The 20,353-nt window shown below is 32.4% G+C and overlaps 2 protein-coding genes across 5 annotated transcripts; both read left to right on the forward strand.

Moving 5' to 3' along the window:
- The first annotated feature begins 410 nt into the window (after positions 1-410).
- Positions 411-1,242, forward strand: LOC141666026 (uncharacterized). The gene is made up of 2 exons (XM_074472013.1): positions 411-703; positions 828-1,242. The coding sequence occupies exons 1-2, from the start codon at positions 411-413 to the stop codon at positions 1,240-1,242; spliced, it is 708 nt and encodes a 235-aa protein (XP_074328114.1).
- Positions 1,243-9,382: 8,140 nt separating this feature from the next.
- LOC141667473 (hsp70-Hsp90 organizing protein 3-like) lies at positions 9,383-14,325 on the forward strand. Of its 4 annotated transcripts, none has more exons than XM_074473983.1 (10): positions 9,383-10,288; positions 10,539-10,594; positions 10,674-10,748; positions 10,977-11,166; positions 11,811-12,099; positions 12,233-12,841; positions 13,007-13,323; positions 13,435-13,559; positions 13,696-13,755; positions 13,876-14,325. In XM_074473983.1, exons 4-6 carry the CDS (start codon positions 11,137-11,139, stop codon positions 12,346-12,348), a joined length of 435 nt encoding a protein of 144 aa, XP_074330084.1. In that variant the 5' UTR covers positions 9,383-10,288; positions 10,539-10,594; positions 10,674-10,748; positions 10,977-11,136; the 3' UTR covers positions 12,349-12,841; positions 13,007-13,323; positions 13,435-13,559; positions 13,696-13,755; positions 13,876-14,325. The 4 variants fall into 4 exon arrangements, with proteins under 4 accessions (XP_074330084.1, XP_074330083.1, XP_074330085.1 ...); XM_074473982.1 differs by having other exon boundaries at positions 9,383-10,268; positions 10,537-10,594; XM_074473984.1 differs by having other exon boundaries at positions 9,383-10,594; positions 10,979-11,166.
- Positions 14,326-20,353: the final 6,028 nt, after the last annotated feature.

The following is a 20,353-nucleotide window of genomic DNA, read 5'->3' on the forward strand; positions in this document are numbered from 1 at the left end:
AAGTATTACCAATATGTCGTTATTGTTAAAGTAAACTAAACTCTTGGACTCTAGAAAATTCTGGAACATTATTGTATTCAATGAATTTTAGGAATATGTGAAGTTATATTAATTGTGATTCATAAAACTTGAAAGATGTATCTCATTTAATTAATGTATGATGGTTTATATTCTTCTGCTATAAATGGAGAAGCTTGTATCATTTTTTCAGTAGAATAAAAAACATAACCATTCCTTACACAAAAATACTAAAACCCTACATCTAAAGCACCTATATAGAAACCTAAGACACCTATACGAAAACCTCTATATACCAATAATTTGGTATCAGAGCTATAACCTACAAGATAAATAACTCATTTGCTATTCCAAAATTGACCAAGGAGAATTATGGACACTGGTGTATCCGCATGAAGGCTCTGCTAGGATCACATGAAGCATGGGACATTGTTGATAATGGCTATGATGAACCTGAGAATGAGGGAGCCTTGAATCAGGCTCAAAAAAAAAATCTACTGAAAGCACGGAAACAAGATCAACACGCTTTATCATTTATACACATGGGCTTAGACAAAGACATGTTTGAAAAGGTGGCATCTGCAACAAGGGCAAAGGAAGCCTGGGAGATCCTGCAGAATAATTTTAAAGGTGTTAATAAATTAAAAAGGGTACGATTACAAACCCTACATGGTAAATTTGAATCGTTACATATGAAAGAATCAGAAACAGTACCAGATTATTTCATAAGGGTTTCATCAGTTGTAACCCAAATGAAAAACTATGGAGAAAAATTGAAGATGCTCGTGTCAATGAAAAAATATTGACAGTTGGTTTAACGAAAATGTTGAGGAGAAGGCAAATTTAGCAGAAACGGAGGAGAAACAAGAGAATGGTGTTCTGTTAATGGCATACAAAGATGTGATTCCAGGAGATGATATTTTATGGTATCTTGATAGCGGTGCCAGCAAGCATATGTCTGGGCTCAAGCACCTCTTTACTGATTTAAAGGAAATGGATTCCAGATTTGTTTCCTTTGGAGATTTATCAAAAATTGAGGTTAAAGGAAAGGGTGACATATGTTTTTGTCAGATGGATGGAAGACAAGGTAAAATTGAAGATGTTTATTATGTTCCAAACATGAAGAATAATATTCTTAGCCTGGGACAATTACTTGAAAAAGGGTACTCAATTTTTATGGAAGGTAAAGCCATGATATTGAAAGAAAAAATGGCAGGACTATAGCACACATAGAGATGTCTCAAAATCAAATGTTCAAACTGAATTTGAAGAACATACAAGAGACATGTATGCAAGTGAAGATGGAGGACAAAGCAACCTTATGGCATAGGAGACTTGGACACCTACACTATGGTGGTCTAAAAGAGATGTCAAACAAAGGAATGGTTCATGGAATTCCAAGCATGGATTTTTCAGGAAGTTTTTGTGAAGATTGTGTGCTGGCAAAACAAATAAGGAGCTCATTCCAAAAAAAGGCAACTTATCGTGCTGCAAAGCCTCTTGAGTTGGTGCATACGGATATTTGTGGTCCTATCACACCCAAGTCATACAGTTCCAAAAGATATTTCATTACCTTTATTGATGACTATTCTCGAAGGACATGGGTTTATTTTCTAAATGAAAAATTCGAGGCGTTAAAAGTATTCAAGAAATTCAAAGTGTTGGTAGAGAAAAAGACTGGAAAGCATATCAAAGCATTACATTCAGATAGAGGCGGAGAATATACATCAAAAGCTTTTACGGAATATTATGAAGAACAAGGAATTAGAAGGCTCTTGACAGCCCCATTCTCTCCACAGCAGAATGGCGTGGCTGAACATAAAAATCGAACTATATTAGATATGATTCGATCAATGTTAAAGTACAAGGAACTTCCTAAAGAACTCTGGGCAGAAGCAGTTCAATATGCAGTTTATATTCAGAATCGATGTCCCCATTCAAATTTGGGAGATAAAACACCTCAGGAATTATGGAATGGGAAGAAGCCTACTGTATCTCAGTTGAAAGTTTTTGGGAGTTTGGCATACTCTCATGTACCAGATCAAAGAAGAACAAAATTGGAGGATAAAAGCAAAAAATATATCTTTGTTGGATATGATGAGAAGACAAAAGCCTACAGACTTCTTGATCCTGTCACTATGAAAGTGGATATAAGTCGAGACGTACAAGTACAAGAGGACTATGCATGGAACTGGAGTAAAAAACCAGAAAAAGAACCAAATAAAGGTGTTTTTCCAATTTCTAAAATTTCACCAATAAATTTTGATGCACCAGAAGAAGAAATAAATGACGATGAGTCCCAGAATCTAAGAATGAGAACTTTGCAAGATTTATATGAAAGAACTGATGAGGTGCACCTGGTGTGTCTAGTAGCTGATACAGAAAATGTTCTTTTTGAAGAAGCAGTAAAAGAACAGAAGTGGAAGGAGACAATGGATGAAGAAATCAAGGCAATTGAAAAGAACAAAACCTAAGAACTAGTGGAACCTCTAGAAGAAGAAGAAAATGAATGCTCAAGGAGTAGTAGAAAGATATAAGGTACGGTTAGTTGTGAAGGGATACCGACAAAAGGCTGGGATAGACTATGATGAGGTTTTTGCACCTGTGGCCAAAATGGAGACAATACGACTTCTAGTTTCTCAAGCAGCTCAAAATAAATGGCCTATCTACCAGATGGATGTGAAATCCACATTTTTGAATGGCATGCTCGAAGAGGAAGTGTACGTAAATCAACCTCCTGGATATGTAAAGGCTTAAAAAGAAAAAAATGGTGTTGAGATTGTATAAGGCGCTCTACGATTTAAAACAGGCGCCACGAGCATGGAACACTCGTATTGATGCTTATTTCAAGAATAATGGTTTTGTGCAATGTCCTTATGAAGCTGCTCTCTATGTAAAAGAGTAATTTACTACTTGTTGCACTTTATGTCGATGATCTTATTTTTATGGGCAATAATGAAGAAATGATTAAAGAGTTTAAGAAGGAGATGACACAAGAATTTGAAATGACTGACTTAAGCTCGATGAGATACTTTCTTGGCATTGAGGTGAAGCAAGACAAGACAAGTATTTTTATGACTCAAGAAGCTTATGCAAACAATATTTTGAAGAAATTCAAAATGGAACATTGTAATCCAGTAGCAACACACATGGAACTAGAAACAAAAATTTCTAAATTTGAGGGAGGAGTTTCGGTGGATAGAAATTTATATCAGAGTTTGGTCGGAAGCTTAAGATACCTTACATGTACTAGACCTGATATTGCATATAGTGTTGGTATTGTAAGCAGATACATGGAGGACCTAAAGCAGTCACACTGGAAAGAAATTAAAAGGATTTTGAGATACATTCAAGGAACAAAGTCAGTGGGATTGTTTTATTCTAGTACAAAAAACTATAATTTGGTGGGATACTCTGATAGTGATTGGTGTGGAGATGAGGATGATCGTAAGAGCACGTCTGGATACTTGTTTTTTATGGGAGAAACATAATTTACGTGGTATTCTAAGAAGCAGCCTATAGTTTCATTATCAACTTGTGAGGCTGAATATGTCTCAGCCTCTTATTGTGTTTGTCATGCTATATGGCTTAAAAGGTTACTTGGTGAATTAAAGATCCCACAACAAAGATCAACTGAAATTAGAATTGACAACAAATCTGTAATTGAGCTCGCCAAGAATCCGGTTCATCACGAAAGGAGCAAACACATTGATGTTCGATTCCATTTTATTCGGGAGCATGTGAAGGAAAAGAATGTGCATCTACGACATGTTGCTAGTCATGATCAAATTGCAGATTTGCTGACCAAACCATTGTCAAAAACTTTGCTGGATATTTACAAAAGGCTGATGGGCATGAAGGATCGGAAAAAGTTAGTTTAAGGGAGGAATTTGTTAAAGTAAACTAAACTCTTGGAGTCTAGAAAATTCTGGAACATTATTGTATTCAATGAATGTTAGGAATATGTGAAGTTATATTAATTTTGATTCATAGAACTTGAAAGATGTATCTCATTTAATTCATGTATGATGGTTTATATTCTCCTACTATAAATGGAGAAGCTTGTATCATTTTTTCAGTAGAATAAAAACACAACCATTCCTTACACAAAAATACTAAAACCCTACATCTAAAACACCTATATAGAAACCTAAGACACCTATACAGAAACCTCTATATACCAGCAGTTATATTACCTAATGCTATAAAGACATGCAAATAATAAAATGCCTAATTAAAAGTTCAGACATAATTGTTTATGTCTAAAAGTCTTACAACAATTTCCATAGTTGCCTGAGTGGTGTAGTGGATCAGATTTCCATTCTCGTCAACTCCAGAACCAACTCGAGAATGAGTTTAGCTCCAAATGTCAATGCGTTTTGGTTTTCATCCACCATTCTCCTCTTTCATTATCTAAACTCAATCTAGTCAAGAGTTAATTAGTGGTAGAAGGTTGATTGGATAATAAAAAAGGACACTAATCAAATAATAGAAAAAATTAAAAAAACTATGGCACTACTTAAGCAACTTCCTCAAAAGGCCTTGCACCTGAGTTATGCAAGTTGATTACCTTCAACCTATTCTCAGCCTCCACTTTTGGTCTGTGTTGGTGTTATTCTAAACTCCAAGACTTGCACAAACCTTCCCAGAACTCAATACTAAATTAAGATGGACTGAACTCCTCTATCTTATATGTTTCCATTCTATAAAAATATATCAATACAACTATTCAAGTATAGTGAATACTCATTTCACGGTTGTCTATATATGATAATAAATGGATAACTTATGTTCCATTTTAAGATGTCTATCCGAGTCGGATCTACCGGATACTATGTACTGAAAAACCCTTGAGAATTTGTTCTTGGCTCTGGACCCCACCATTTAACAGCTCCCTCCTTGTGATATCATCGTAAATTTCTTTAAAAAATTGTATCTTCTGCCTTTTTATCATTGTTTCTTCCCTTTACCCTTACGCTTGTGAATATTTTTCCTAGACGCCAAATTGATTCAAGCCTTCCCCTTCCTCTAGTTCTCTGAAACTTGCATTCCCTTATTATGTTCCTTCAAAACATGTCTCTTGTTGTCCTTAATACTAACCTTTTGTGGTATATTCTTAGTTCTTATTATGCTATAGATTGCATGTTGCAACCCTTCACACTGGGTTGCATAGAAAAGTGTAGTATTAGCTTTCTAAACAAATGTATATCGCAACCCCTCTTTATTGATGTTGCTTTATAGTTACAATATGTTACCAAAATGGCATATATAATTAAAGATGATTTTTTATCTGAATAATTAATAAATATTTGAATGGAAATGAATTAATAATTAAAATACATATTTCATTTATTTTTAAAAGTTAATAATATTAGTGGAGTGATTTATAATATATTGATAAATTAAACATTTAATAAAACTTAACAATTCATTAGCGGTTTTATTTAAAACGTTTATATATTTTTGGATTTCTCCATTTTTCATAAAAATATTTAAACCAATATTTATTTAAAGAAAAGATAAATTAATAATATGAATTTCAACAAAAAAGTTGGATCAGGTTGTTTATTTTGATTAGAACTTGGTCCATGAGATGAAATTGGGGGCGGGAGGTGAAAATTGGGGAGCGGGTTGTTGAAATTTTAACCAAAAAAATAGGGCCGCAAATTAGGGTTTATTGAAGCATAACTTTTTGAGTGTGACTCTCTCCTTCCCTCGTCTTCCTCTCCCTCGACGTCTCTTTTGGTCTTTAGAATTTCATTTTTCTCTCTTTGTTAATATGGTTTAGATAGGGATGTTTCCAAGAGGGCTTTTTTTAGGATGTCTTCTCGTGCTTCAATAGGATACAAAATGGGTGTTTTTCTATCTTTGCTACTTCTAATCAATTGAAGATGTATTTACTCTCTGTTCTTCGAGACGACTGCGAGTGGGTAGTGTTCTTGATCTGTGATAAACGATTTTGTTGAGTTCATCCTTTTACTATATATAGATATTTATTCTTATAAATTTTTATTTTGTTTTAAATCTCCATTTACTATATGTTTATGTTTATGTTTATGTATGCTTGTTATAATAGTTTATAATACTACGGACAATTGAACTGTACTTTTAGTGTAATTTATTTAATTCATGGATTACTCTTGTGTATTTGTTGAGTTTGTAGGCTTATACCTATAATGGGATATTGGTAGATGACCTTTTATATTTGTATGTGCGTGTGTTATTAACCTTGTGTTAAATGCCTTTTTTTCTTGTAGAAGGAAACCATGATTCACAAGGGAGTGAGAGACAATTCAATCTTTTGGATAGTCCAGAACGGGATCTTGATTTTGAAGGACTAAGAGATGTGGTTTGCTCGTACTTAAAAGTTTTATTTTTAAAGAATTTTACCTCTTGAATCAGGAAATTGACACAAATTTTATACTTATCTTTACGGTTAGCTTCTTGTTCCTCTTGCGTTTCACATTTCCAGTATAATGGGATGCTTTTCTTCAAAGAGAACAAAATATACACCCCGTTATGAGGAGCCAATTATACTTGCATCTGAAACATCTTATGAGTAGTCCCTTCACTTCTGGATTATATGTTGTTAATGCTCTTATTGAATTTCTGTACTTCACCAAATTTAAGTATATATTGTTTATGAGCCGCTTAGGAATTAAGTTATGTTTAAGCACAAAGTTGTAGTCTCTAGATATCTGATGCATGACTATTTTGTGCCCTTAGCTCGGGCTCTTAACCTACAAATTCAGATCTATAAAAGACTGTAGGCATACAGTTAAAAATCGCTTAAATTTCCTTTTTTTCACCTTCAATTGAAGAACCAAAACATGCAGATACGTCATTAGGGTTGGATTTTGCAGAACATGTTTCTACAGTCGAAGTATTGTTCTTAAATAAGTTATCATGTCTGCAGTTTCTGTGAGTGAAGTTGAAGCCTTGTACAAGCTTTTCAAATAACTAAGCAGTTCAATTATTAATGATGGTTTCATCCACAAGGTGCGTATATCTAATTCAGAATATGACTTTAAGTCATTTCTTGGGCATATAGACATATACTATTCAATCTTTTAAACCCTCCATCCCGGGTCTTCTGAAGTTTGATATGGTAATTTGATTAGTTTAGAATATATATTATTTTTAATCTTGAATTAATTTTTTTCTTGGCTTTAGGAAGAGTTTTGGTTTGCGCTGTTCGGGAACAGGAATAGGAAGAATCTCTTTGCCGACAGGTAATATTATGCACAAGAATGATCATTACTGATTATGGCTTTTCTTTTATCCTTGTTCATAAAAATATATTCTAAACGGTGATATATCTGCTGTGAGTTGTAATGACATTAGTTACTATATAGTTCTGGGAAACAAGAACACAAAAAAACTTCAATTTTCCTTAGTACTAATGTAGTAATCTCTTATGCAGATTTTTGACTTGTTTGATTTAAACGCAAAGCAGTTATAGATTTCGGGGAGTTTGTTTGGTGATTGAGCATCTTTCATCTAGATGCTCCATTATCTGACAAAATTGCTTGTAAGATTAATATTCTGAGGACATATCTATTGGTTTTTCTGGCTAAGCTGTAATGTATATGAGTACATATGTTAGTCAATCAATTTATACATGCTGAACAACCAGATTTTGTAAGGTATTTGTTTATGATTATAATTATTGGATTGTAATATATATGCTTTCTTCATAAATCATTAATTATGCAAATATATTGCTATGAAATTGTTGGATATCACTAAGTAACGAGAGAATCAAAAGGTTGAGCTATGCAGTAACTTGTTTTAAACACTTGTCGTGGGTAGGTTTATGTGTTAATACGATATAAGAATACTAAATGTGTTCCATTTTGTACATCCTTCTGTGCTTGTGTGTACCTGCTCTAGTATTTACTCTTATTGCCGTCTTCATTGACCATCCTTTTCTATACATAAATGTAGAACCATTTCATACCCTAAGCATTAAGATCTCATTTATTTTTCTTTTTTAACGGGGATATAAAAAATAGTATATATTAAAAGTCCCCGAAATACTTTGTATTTGGAATGTGTAGATGGACCAGTCCTTGGAATGGAATTTGACGAAGTTCCTCCTGGTCCATTTGGGGAGCCTATTAGTGCAGCAAGTGTGTTTTATTAGTGATATTGTTCTACCTTTACTTGCATGCTTGGTTTGATCTTTGTTGAATAAGTTTGGCACTCTATATTTATGTAAATATAATTAATTGATCAATAATTTTAACCTTTATTCCATATTCACCTATATGATATTCTGTGAAGTACAAATATTTATCATGTTCACATGTTTCTACGAAATTTAGAACATGTATATTTATATCTTTAACTTTAATATACTAGGTTTTTTATGGGAGAATGCTAAAAAAATCTTATTCATTGATCATCAACTTGTAACTACACTAGTAGTAATTTAATAAAAAATCAGCAGCATACTAGATGCAAAAGCTACAATTGTTTGATGTTTTGCAGAGATGGGAGACTCACAAAAATCAGAGATGTGAGACTCCCATATCATTAACTTGATATGTGCTTCCCGCAAGTCATTGACTTGATGTGTGGAACATTTCTGCTAAATATAAAGTTGGGAACTTCATTTTTATATTTTTATTTATATTATTACAGAACACTATTTGTATTGAATATTTATCTATTTATTTTTTTGCAGAAAACTATTTGCTAAATCAATTATATATTAGTTCTTACTATAATATCACTACACCATACATGACCTATTTGCACGTTTTTTCCTGTTGTTGCCTTAGAAAACGTTACAATAGGTATGAAATTACGGCCCTATCACAACGCCCAGATTTTGGTGTTGGAATAGGCATAATAACATGTTGCAATAACTCAATAAATCTTTGGTGTTGACATATATGTCATCTCTATTGCAACACATAGACCGTGTTGCCATAAGTAGTTGATTTTTTTTAAAATTGAATTGAATTTTAAATTTATCTTTAAAAGTAGTGTATTTGAATAAAATAGTTTGTAGAGTTTTTTGGAAAGTGAAAGCCCAAAATATAAACAAATTATTCTTATATTTAAGGAAATTGAAATAATTTATTATAATTTAAAATTAAATGAAAATGTTTTAATAATTAATTTAATAAAATAAATAAATTACTTGATATCACTAAAATATTTTATTAAAAATAACACTCTATAGTACTATTACTTTTTCATAAATTAATTAATATAATACATTAATAATAATATTCGCATGTATGATTTAAATAACATTATAAAATTTATAAAATTAAAAAATGAATTGGTATGGGCTGGGCTGCTGACAAATTGGATTGGGCGGCTAAACAGATAGACAGAGGCGGGACAAAAGCAAAATAATTTTAGGGATTCATTTTCGTTTCATTTGCAAAAACTCGCCTCTCTCCTCCTTCATTCACTGGCCCTATACAAGTTAAACTAATAAGCTGAGATAAATCTATGATATACATTATTTGAGCGGCCGAGCCAGTGGACTTTCCAAACCCACGATGAACTTTTCACCAACTGTATACTCACTCCCACACTTCTATATATTTACACGATCAAACTATCCATTTCTTTCTTGTAGTCAATTCATCAAACACCTGGTGTAGACACTATTTGTCTACTGAGTTTGTGCTTTTCATGAATCTAAACTTCAAAAAATGTCAAGACCCACATCAAATTTGATCATTTGATGTCTTCATCGCCATCTAATCTCTTCAAAACCCTCATTAAATTCCCACCCAATTGCTAATTCCACCAGCATTTCTCAATTTCTTGCTCACCAACCTAAAGTAAAACCACACAATTTCACACCATGGATGTTTTCTGGTCAAAGAAATTATGGGTTACCTTCATTTTCAAAAATCTTGAAAAAGCAATGGCCCTCAATTGATCCCAAAATCTAATTTGGGTTTGTTAGGGTTTACACAATTTTCGTAAAAGGGCTTTAATGTGGAGGGAAATTCTTATGGTAAGTATGTGAAAGGGGATGTTGAGAAACCGGTGAGTGCTGCGAAGAATGTGATTTGGAGGTATAAGGAAGCTGCGGGGTTGCAGATTGAGGCGTTTTTGAAGAGGAATATTTTGTTATTTGTGGGTGCCGGTGGACTTATGGTGTGCATTTTTTTTTGTGGAGGGTTATGTTTGGGATTGCTAATACTTTTGTGGGGTTATCTGAAGTCATGGAGAAATATGGGTTTCTTGCTCTTTTTGCGGAAATTGTTGCATTTTCTGTGAGTTTTTCTTTCTCATGGTTAGTGATTAGTACTGTTAATTTGTGGTTTATTTGGAATCAGTGTATGTTATCCGGGCTCGATGTTTGTTGTATAACTTGTATTAGAGGTTTATTAGAGTGTTGCAGACTTGCAGTGCTCTGTTCATATTTCCAGTATATTTCTGTTGTCTACTAAAACTATATCATGGAAGAATTAAATCAGACTAGGTCCATGGATACCTTTGTATGTGGCCTAAGTCAATGCTTTGTTGTTCATTACATATTAGAGGTTTTGAGAAGCAAATGGAGAAATGGATGGGTGCTTGTGACTGTATTATAACAAAAGTATGTTTGATCTTCTCTCCTGAGACTATCTACTTGATTCAGTTTCAAGCATGTACTAATTCTGCTTCCTGGTTTTTAGGCTGGACCAGGTACAATTGCAAAATCATTGATTCGAGGGCTTCCTATAATTCTGAACGATTATATTCCTGGGCAAGTAAGTTCAGAAGAACGCTTTCTTTTTCTTATTGATTGGTCTCATGTCATACTTCTAATGTTACCCATTCTGTAAAAAGTTAAAAAAAACTAAACTCGAACAACCTGAATGACTTCTACAGAAGCCAAAGAATCACAAAAGATCAAAATTATTTTAGTTCTTTTTTTTGTTCTTTTTTTAGTTTTTGTTGCTTGTTCAAGTTCTTACAAAAAAATTGTACAAATGTAGAGTTTCCTGGACCGAATTCGAAGAGTTAGTTTATAAGAAGAAGGATTTTGAGAAAGAGGCGGGTAATGTGGCTTATAAGAAGAAGGATTTTGAGAATGTGATTAAGTGTTATAGTCAGGCTGTTGAATTGGAAGATAAGGATATTTTGTTTTTGACAAATATGGCTGCTGTTTATTTGGAAATGGGGAAGGTATGTTGTTAAACATTTAATCTTTATGCATTACGTATTTGATAATTGAATTGTTTTTTGTAATTTAGCGCGCTTAAGGTTTGATATATTCTTTTTTGTTATTGTGATAGTCTATACTTGGTTTGGAGATAATTTGAATAAATTTGACAACTTGTGCTTGCTAGGTTGATGTTATTTGAAGGTTTTTTGTAGAAATATTTACTTTTCTAGTACTGTTATTTGCTAAACTTTTTTTTAAAACTCAAAATTAAGTAAAGTATTGATTTAATTCGCAGTTTTATCATCCAAATAAAACTGTTAAGTCTAATTTTTTTTGTGTTACATGAATAAGTTATGCGTTTGATTTAATTTGATTATTTTGTTTATATTATCTGATCTAATAATAAATTGATAATATTTCTGTATTCTATATATCCTGAAATCCTATATGCTTCGGCCACACCTTTTATTGCTTCTTAGTTCTTTGGGCATATCCTACTCAGGTTATTGAGTGTGCCACTGGAAGCGAATTTTACTCATAATAGGAAGTCACTTTAGGTTAAAGAAACCAGCTTATAAAATGCTGCTACTGAAGCTTTTATTTCAGTTAAGATGTAAAAATACTATTAAAATCTGCATTTAATTTAGTTAACGAATTCCACCAGTTTGAGGAGTGCATTAAAGATTGCGACAAAGCTGTTGAAAGAGGTAGAGAACTCAGATTAGACTTCAAGATGATTGCAAAGGCTTTGACGAGGAATGGGGTTGCTTTGGTGAAAATGGCCAAATGCTCCAAGGACTATGAACCTGCCATTGAGACATTTCAGAAAGCTTTGACAGAGCATCGTAATCCGGATACACTGAAGAAACTTAATGATGCTGAGAAAGTAAAGAAAGATCTGGAGCAACAGGAGTATTTTGATCCAAAAATAGCAGACGAGGAGCGAGAGAAAGGTAATATTTTTTTTCTTTTTACCCTGGGGTTACCCGTATAATGCTACACTTCAATATGATCTGCTCCCTTTATAATGCTACACCTTAATATAATCTGTTGCATGAGTGGTTAACGGATAACATGTTCCACCAGGTAACGAATTTTTTAAGCAGCAAAAGTATCCCGAAGCAATTAAGCAGTACACAGAATCACTGAAGAGGAATCCAAAGGATCACAAGGCAACAAAGCAGCTTGCTATACAAAACTAGGGGCATTACCCGAGGGATTGAAGGATGCAGAGAAGTGTATTGAGCTTGATCCCACATTCACCAAGGGATATACCAGAAAAGGTGCTGCCCAATTTCTCATGAAAGATTATGACAAAGCTTTAGAAATATATCAAGTAGGGTTGAAACCCGATCCACACAACCAAAAGCTGTTGGATGGTGTTAATAGGTACACTATCTTGACTGTCTTGAATGAAGACACCGTTTAGCATGTAGCACTTTCACTGATTATTGTTTCAATTATGATGTCATCTATTTGGATTGGGTATTATGGGATGCTCTAGTTCTTGGAACCATTTATGGATAAATTGGTAGAATGTGGGATGGAGGAGTTGGTCAATGATACATCGACTTCACTTCATGGGAAGAGTTTGATTCTTCTTGATGGAGAACTAGTTGGAGTTTGTCAAGATTCAGCCTCATTTGTTGCAGAATTATGAGAAGTATGAGACGCAGGAAAGAAGTACCAAGCCAGGTACCTTAAACCTTTTTTATTAGGGCCATGTCTATTTTGGTAGGTTATTCTGGTTACCATTATAAGTTTTATAACAAATATCTCCATCAATTCCGCTTGTGCGTTGTTGTCTTTTTTTGAGGTTCAGAGCTCTAGTGGTCTTTGATTTAATTAATTTTGACTTAGGCCAGCATGGAGGGTGAAAAGACGAGAAAAAATCTTACATTGTATCAAACGTAAAATGCTACATCATTCGAATAAAACACCATGTGATGTAAAATATCCTTTTAATACAATTAAATAGGATCTTTCACATCATCAGGGTCTATAAGTTTTATATGAATGAAGTAGCATTTTACGTCTGATGCATTGTTAGTTATTAATTTCCCCTACTGCTCTTGGAAGATCAACCACGACGAGTCCAACAATTCGAGAAACGTAGCAGCAGAGTCCGTCAAGTCGATAGAAGCTATCAAGTGGTCTACTGATGTCAAACATGACAGGTCTGATAAGTTTTATGAGTCTATTTATTAATTTTGTGCTGTTTTTATTTAAAACATTAGAATTTTGCATATTACTCTATTTTATAGACTGAAGGTTATTATTATTTGTAGGTTTTGTCTGCAAAAGTTATCCGAAACAAGTCAACTGGTCAGCCAGAAGGCTATGGCTTTATTGAGTTTGTGAGTCGTGCGGTAGCTCAGAGGACTTTGCACGGGAATTTAACAGCCCGCAAAAGGTACAACTCAATGACTTTCTACCAGCCTTATGATATAATATTTCTTTAACTTGTGATACATTTAGACTGCTGTTTTGTGCTTGAATTTATTTAGCTATTTTGTTTTGTTTCTTATTTTGCTGGCCTATGAATATAGGCTATGAGAATGTCAGCTGCTTTCTGCATTGCAAAATGGCTTGCTGTCTACTTATCTATGGTATGTTTGCTTATTTTGATTGACAATTAATTTAGGAAATTAGATTCTTATACTTTAATATGAAAAGCCATTAGGTTTGCAAAGAGAATTGGGTTTTATATATTTTAATTTGTTTAACAGGATGTTGTTGAAGAAGTCGAAGGAAAGTTTAACAGGAAGCTCTCTGATGAAATTGCCATGGTTAAGAAGGTTCTAGACAACGTGAGCTTGGTCCTACAGAAATTACTTGTAGCAAACCCCGGGTTGAACATTGACATGGCTCATATTTGTGGGACAATTTCAGCTGACAGGGGAGCTGATGGTACTCCTCTTACGAGTGGTTGTAGCACTTTAGCCATTTGTTATCTCTCTTCTACGTTATTTTCGAAGACTTGTATGCTTTTGCGTTAACTGACACGTTTAGTTCTTAGAAAGAGTACTTGTATTTCTTAAGTTATGTTTTGGTGTGCTGGATTGTAATTGTTGGTTGGACATAATGTAATGGTTGGATGTGTAGTTAAGACTGGTTGGATGCATTGAATTGGTTATGAATGTTGTTGAATTTATGGAAAATCAAGTATTTGAAAAGTATATTTCAATTTTTTACAGTTCAGGTGTTGCAATAGCCTATTAGGATGTTGCAATAGGGTTCTAAATTATGCACATAAATTTCTTTTTTGCAACATTAAAGGTGTTGTAATAGGTGTGTTGCCATAGATGATAAAGGGCCTATATGTGGGTCCCACCAGTGGGACCCTGCCACGTGTCATGTCACATGTCATGCCCATGCAGGGCCCACATGTGGGGCCCATTTTTTTTGTCAGTTTGTATACCTATTGCAACAACATATCTGTGTTGCTATAATCTGAAAATTCTGTTGCAATTGATATCTATAGCAACATATTTTGCTGTGTTGCTATAGATTGACACTTGTGTAAGGTTAGATACCTATAGTGACGGCCTTAGACCCAACACCGAAAATGTGTTGCAATAGACCCATTTTCTCCAATAGAAATATTTTTTGGGGTCTATGACAACACATTTTTGGTGTTGGTTAAAGCCATAGACTAGCTGCTATAGTATCTAACAACTAGCCGTAGACTAGCAAAAAAAAGTACTCTCAATCACTGTGTTATTTAACCTTAAATTTTACCAAGACTTCCTGTAGACTAGTTGTTATAGTATCTAACAACTGGCAATAATGTCTTGAAGACTATAAACTCAAATTGCAGAAGGTAAATCAGTCCATGTACAGAATTTCAAATACGCTCCACATTCAATTAGACTAAACTTCTAAAACTAACGAAAAACAAGTATTACCAAAAAAAGAAAGTAACCAAACAACTTCTATCATCATGCAAAATATCCATTTTATATTCAATAAACATCTCAATATTTTCATAATAGCAAACATACCACCAGCAAGACGGGAAAAAATATTGTTAATCAATCAGTCCACAGTTATGAATACCAAATAGCACCGTACTTAAACAATTATCTTAAGTGCAAGCATAACATATAGACAAAACATACAAAGCGTATTCTTAACCTCGAGAAATGAATAATCTTAATAATTTATTATAATCACTATCCACAATTAGATGCAACTAATTTATAGACATATTACTAAAGAAAGCTAAATGTACAAAGTAAAAAAAACATACACTCAATGCTTGCAGGCTCATGTCATTCATGAAAAAAAGTGGATCCTGACTAATACATATATGACATTTTGTAACAATAATAGTTTTTTTACTTTAAATTATTCTAAGAAAATAAAGTGATACAATAGTCCCTGATGGTTCATACTTAGGCTAGTAACTTAATCCCATAAATTAAAAATTCTGAATTTTTAATTAATTTTAAACTTGTATGTCTTTAACTGAGGCTAGTAACTTGTATTGTGTTAAGACTTTCAATTTAACTCTCTGACTGTTGTTGCTCCACTAAACCTAAGATATACAAAATATCTTATTTATACAAAATATAAATCGTTAAGCGTAAGGTGTTGGATTTAGTTAGTTCCATCATGATATTTTTATCTGATTCACTAAACTGAATTTGTATATAAGTTGAAGTCCGTGACACTAGTTGAAATTTACTTATTAGTCGCACTTGCAACTTTTTTAATTTAAATCATTTTTAAAGCATGACGTATCTTTATTTGTTTAGTTCTTTGACCTGTTTTATATTTTAAATTATTCGTAAAATGCAGGCTCTGATATGTGTGATCAAATTTATCACATTGAAAAAGATCCTAAAATTTATACGAATTTCATATTAGTTGGTTACATATCAGAAATGTATTAAGGATTTCATTTAAATTATAACAAAACCTATTGTATCTTAGAAAAACAAGGAACTCTATATAATTAATTATATAAATACGTAAAATCTTAATAGCTGCTCTGCTTGTCATTACTAGAGGTGCTTATATCCACCCTAAAATTCTAAAATTCTGAATGATCAACCAGGCCTTCTAATACAACAAGTTTGTTGAAGAGATCAAGTGTTTTCTTTTCAAGGCATGTAACCTCATTTTCAGGTTTTTTCAACTCACTTTCCAAATTAAAAAAACTGGAGGTATTTTTGTTTTATACAAAATAGAAATCTACAAATTTTGTTGACTTAAATTCTTTTATTTTAATGTTCTTTTGTTTCTATTATGCAGTCATATATATACGCAGTAACCGGAAAGGTAGGTATTTTATTCCTGATAGTATCGAGTTTTAATTCTTCTGTTCAATTTCAGTTCCTAGCCAATGTTGCAGATTATCGTCTGAAAAACTGTTTAAAAAACTTAAGCTCTCGCTATCAATTTTCAGTTACCTAGAAAGCGTGTATATGAAAAGTGACCCGACTACTTATAGTATAAGCTTAAAAATTTAGAGAGACTTTACTTAAAAAAATGTTGACAAATTTTAATTTAAAACAAGGCATAGCTGTGTTTATAACTGAACATAATTTTATGAGTGACCTTTGTTTTTTCTATGGTGATTATAAAGCAAAGATTTATAATTAATTGATACAAGTAAACTACACAAAGACAACTACTAACATAGGACAATGGTTCCCAAGAAAATTATTATAATATAACAAAAACTAAACCTTGAAAGTTTAAGAAGGAAATGCAGAAATAAACTTAAAAATTGGCCAATCAGTTTATATAAGTAACAATTGCTTATTACCACTCTGTTAATATCCTTAAATTTTGAAGTTTATTGAAGAAAAAAGGCAGAATCTTACCTTCAATTGGATAGCCTCCATTGTTTATGATCCGCTCTTTATAATTTTGAGTTATGTCTTGTAAAAGATGACAAACTAATTTTGAGTTATGTCTTGTAAAAGATGACAAACTGGAACACGTGGATAACCAATCAGCCTACCCTTTTTCGTCTTGCTCAAGCCAGGTGTTGTGGCCTGCAGCCAACAACAGTCAAATGGTTCCAATTCGCTCTCAAAGTTGATCTGATCAACACCTTTTTTCTTTAAAATTTCTAGATAGCAAACCTACAATAAGTATTATCAATATGTCATTATATTACCTAATACTATAAAGAAAGGCAAATAATAAAATGTCTAATTAAAAGTTCAGACATAATTGTTTATGTTTAAAAGTCTTACAACAATCTTCATAGCTATTTGACTGGTGTAGTGGATCGGATTTCCATTCTCGTCAACTCGAGAACCAACTCGAGAATAAGTTTAGTTCCAAATGTCAATAAGTTTTGGTTTTTGTCCACCATTCTCCTCTTTCGTTTCGGTTTATATAAACATACATAATCACCCCCACATAAAAAGAACATGTGAGAAATCTTGATATTGGCTGGAAAGAAGATAAAATCTTGAAAAAGGGTTTTGGAGGAAAAATTTGAGATGAAAAAATGACAAAAAGGTGAGAATAAAATGGTTTATGACCTAATTGACTTAAAATATTAATAATTTAAAAGTGAAGTGACATATGAGGTTAAGGGGCATTTTTAATTTTTTGGTGAAATTTAACCGTCATTTGCACCAAAATAACTGACCTACTTAATTAGATAATTGCTATATATTATTTTTTCAATTTTTTTATAAAGCAACTAAAAATGAGCTTTGAAAATCACAATATTTTATGCACATGAATAATTCATAATTATATAGAGATCAACTTTTCGGGAAAAAAAATAAAAATGACTTAACATGCCAAGCATCTTTTAAAAAATGAGTTACTATAAAATCATTGTAAATGAACTTTTGTATTCCTAGCCTATTTATATACACATTGATATCCGTTTGGTTTGTTTTAGTTTTTTATTTGAAAACATATTTTATTATAAAATCGTTGTAAATAAACATAAAATTTTTAATATTTTTTGCATAAACGACTAATATATATGTAGTGGTTCATTCATGAAAAAAAAGAGTTTTTCTATTGTGACAATTTACTAATTTACTTTGTTTTAATATAATAATAATAAAATATAATAAAATAATAAAATAATAAAATCACATTTTAGGAAAATCTTTTATTTCTATTTTAATGAATGCAGGTATATATTTCATTTTTCTGATACCATATATGTAAATGAATATTATATATTTATACTCGCGAGATACTGATATGTAGGAATATTTTTTTATTTATTTTTGTTGATGTTTGTATCATGCAATTTTTTCTATTAAAATATGTAATTAATTATTAGTTTACAGTTGTACATGTTTATATAAATCCCTGTGATATGCCCATCTCTCTGATCTGTAGCCATATCTAACGTTCAAATATTTTCTTATATCAAATAAAATAAAAAAGCTAATAATTTTAATGATATCTCCGTGGATAGTAATATTATATATTTATCTTTTTTCTACATTTGTGATGAGGAAAAGTTTTTACCCATCTAAACTTAGTATTTATACCCCACTTTGCTTAGTAATATATATATTATTAGTTTTAGGTCAGTTGAGTACAACTTGAAACAAAAATGGAGCCGGTTAATGTGTTGTGGCGTCTCCCCCCTCCCGGGTTCTGTAAGATCAATGTACACAGCTACTTTTCAAATGAGAGGCTTCCAAATGGAAACGTTTCAGGGATTGGGGTGGTCATACGCAACTCTAGGGGTAGGATCTTGAGAATGATGGCCGGATCTCTGGGCATAGAGGAACAGGTTTGACATTGAGCTTGAAACTGATCATGAGGAGGCATATTGGGAGTGGAGGAATGCAGATGAGTTAGGAGTGATTCCGGAGCATCTTTATGTAGTGCAGCAGCTCGAGAAAAGAAGGGCTGATCAAAATTTTCGTATGAATGTTAGGCCTATTGATGAGGCTGCAAATGAACTTGCAGCTTATCTTGCTCAATATGGTGCTGAAAGGTGGACGCGTATGGTGATTCTTGCTGGTCCTGTGGGTAGGGTGTTGGAGCTATGTTGTAATGATATGGGCCTGGGTCCAATACGGGAGCAGTTTATGGCAGTGCATGAGCTTGATATCATGGCAAATGTGGTCAATGAAAATCAAGAGGAAGAGGATGAATTGATGCCACTGTTGGATGAAGAGGTATTGGCCCAACAAATGCTCTGATTGGTTGCATGGAAACCATTTTGAAAGCTCAACAGCATAGCTTGTTCATTATATTACTATTTTATTATGTTAACTAATTAATTAGTTTGCTGGTTTTTGTATGTTAGACTTTGGTATTACCTGTAGGCAATGTTATAAAATTCAGGAATGAGAAGAGATAGGTGGAGGTATTGAATTAGAATTAATCGGAGGATCCAGTATTAACCGGAAGAATAATCGGGTGCATTTTATATTTAAATTTTATTCAATTTCATATCATAATTTTATTAGTAATTTTAAATTATTATATATTTATCATATTCTATAATTTATAATGATTTAAATTTAATTGAAAATTTTATATTATATATAATAATTAATTCACAATATACTGATCAATAAAAATACATAAAGACTAATCGAATTTCAAAAATCGGATGAGTCACATAATTCAGATGATTAATCGAGAATTAATCGTTAAAATGGGGGATCTTTAGAACCATGCATGTTTAGTATTAATGTCCTCTTTTGGTGTTGGGTTCAAATATTTCAATTTAGTGGGTAGGAGGTTCTTATGCTTTAGAATTAATCTCTGTAATCCTAAAGGTAATTTTGCTTTTTAAGGATTAAAAAAGTTTGGTAGTTGATCACATTTTCACAATATTGATATCATCGGTTTCTTATTCTTTACCAAATATATTTTCTCAATTAGGACACTTGATTAATGCGTGCAAGGAGCATAGGGCTCCAATTTAAAAAATACATAAAATTATGAAATACGTATAATTTAGTATGTTATATTGTTTGACACTTTTAATATATTGGATCATGAAATTTTAATATAATATCCAATTTCTGTAATAGTTGTTTTGTGATTCCTTTTTAATTTGTGTTAGAGTTGTTTTGTGATTCTTCTTTATAAATTTTCTCTTATATGTAAAATACTGCCCTAAAATGTTTTTCCATTCAAGAATCTCTAAGAAAAAGTTGGCTACCTTATATTTCTGTATCCACTCAAAAACTATAGTAAGTTTAGAAAAGTTTAAAAATGTATTACAATATGGCGGTCTGTGAAAGA

Source organism: Apium graveolens, chromosome 6, assembly GCF_009905375.1.
Source record: "Apium graveolens cultivar Ventura chromosome 6, ASM990537v1, whole genome shotgun sequence".
Taxonomy (NCBI): Eukaryota; Viridiplantae; Streptophyta; class Magnoliopsida; order Apiales; family Apiaceae; genus Apium; species Apium graveolens.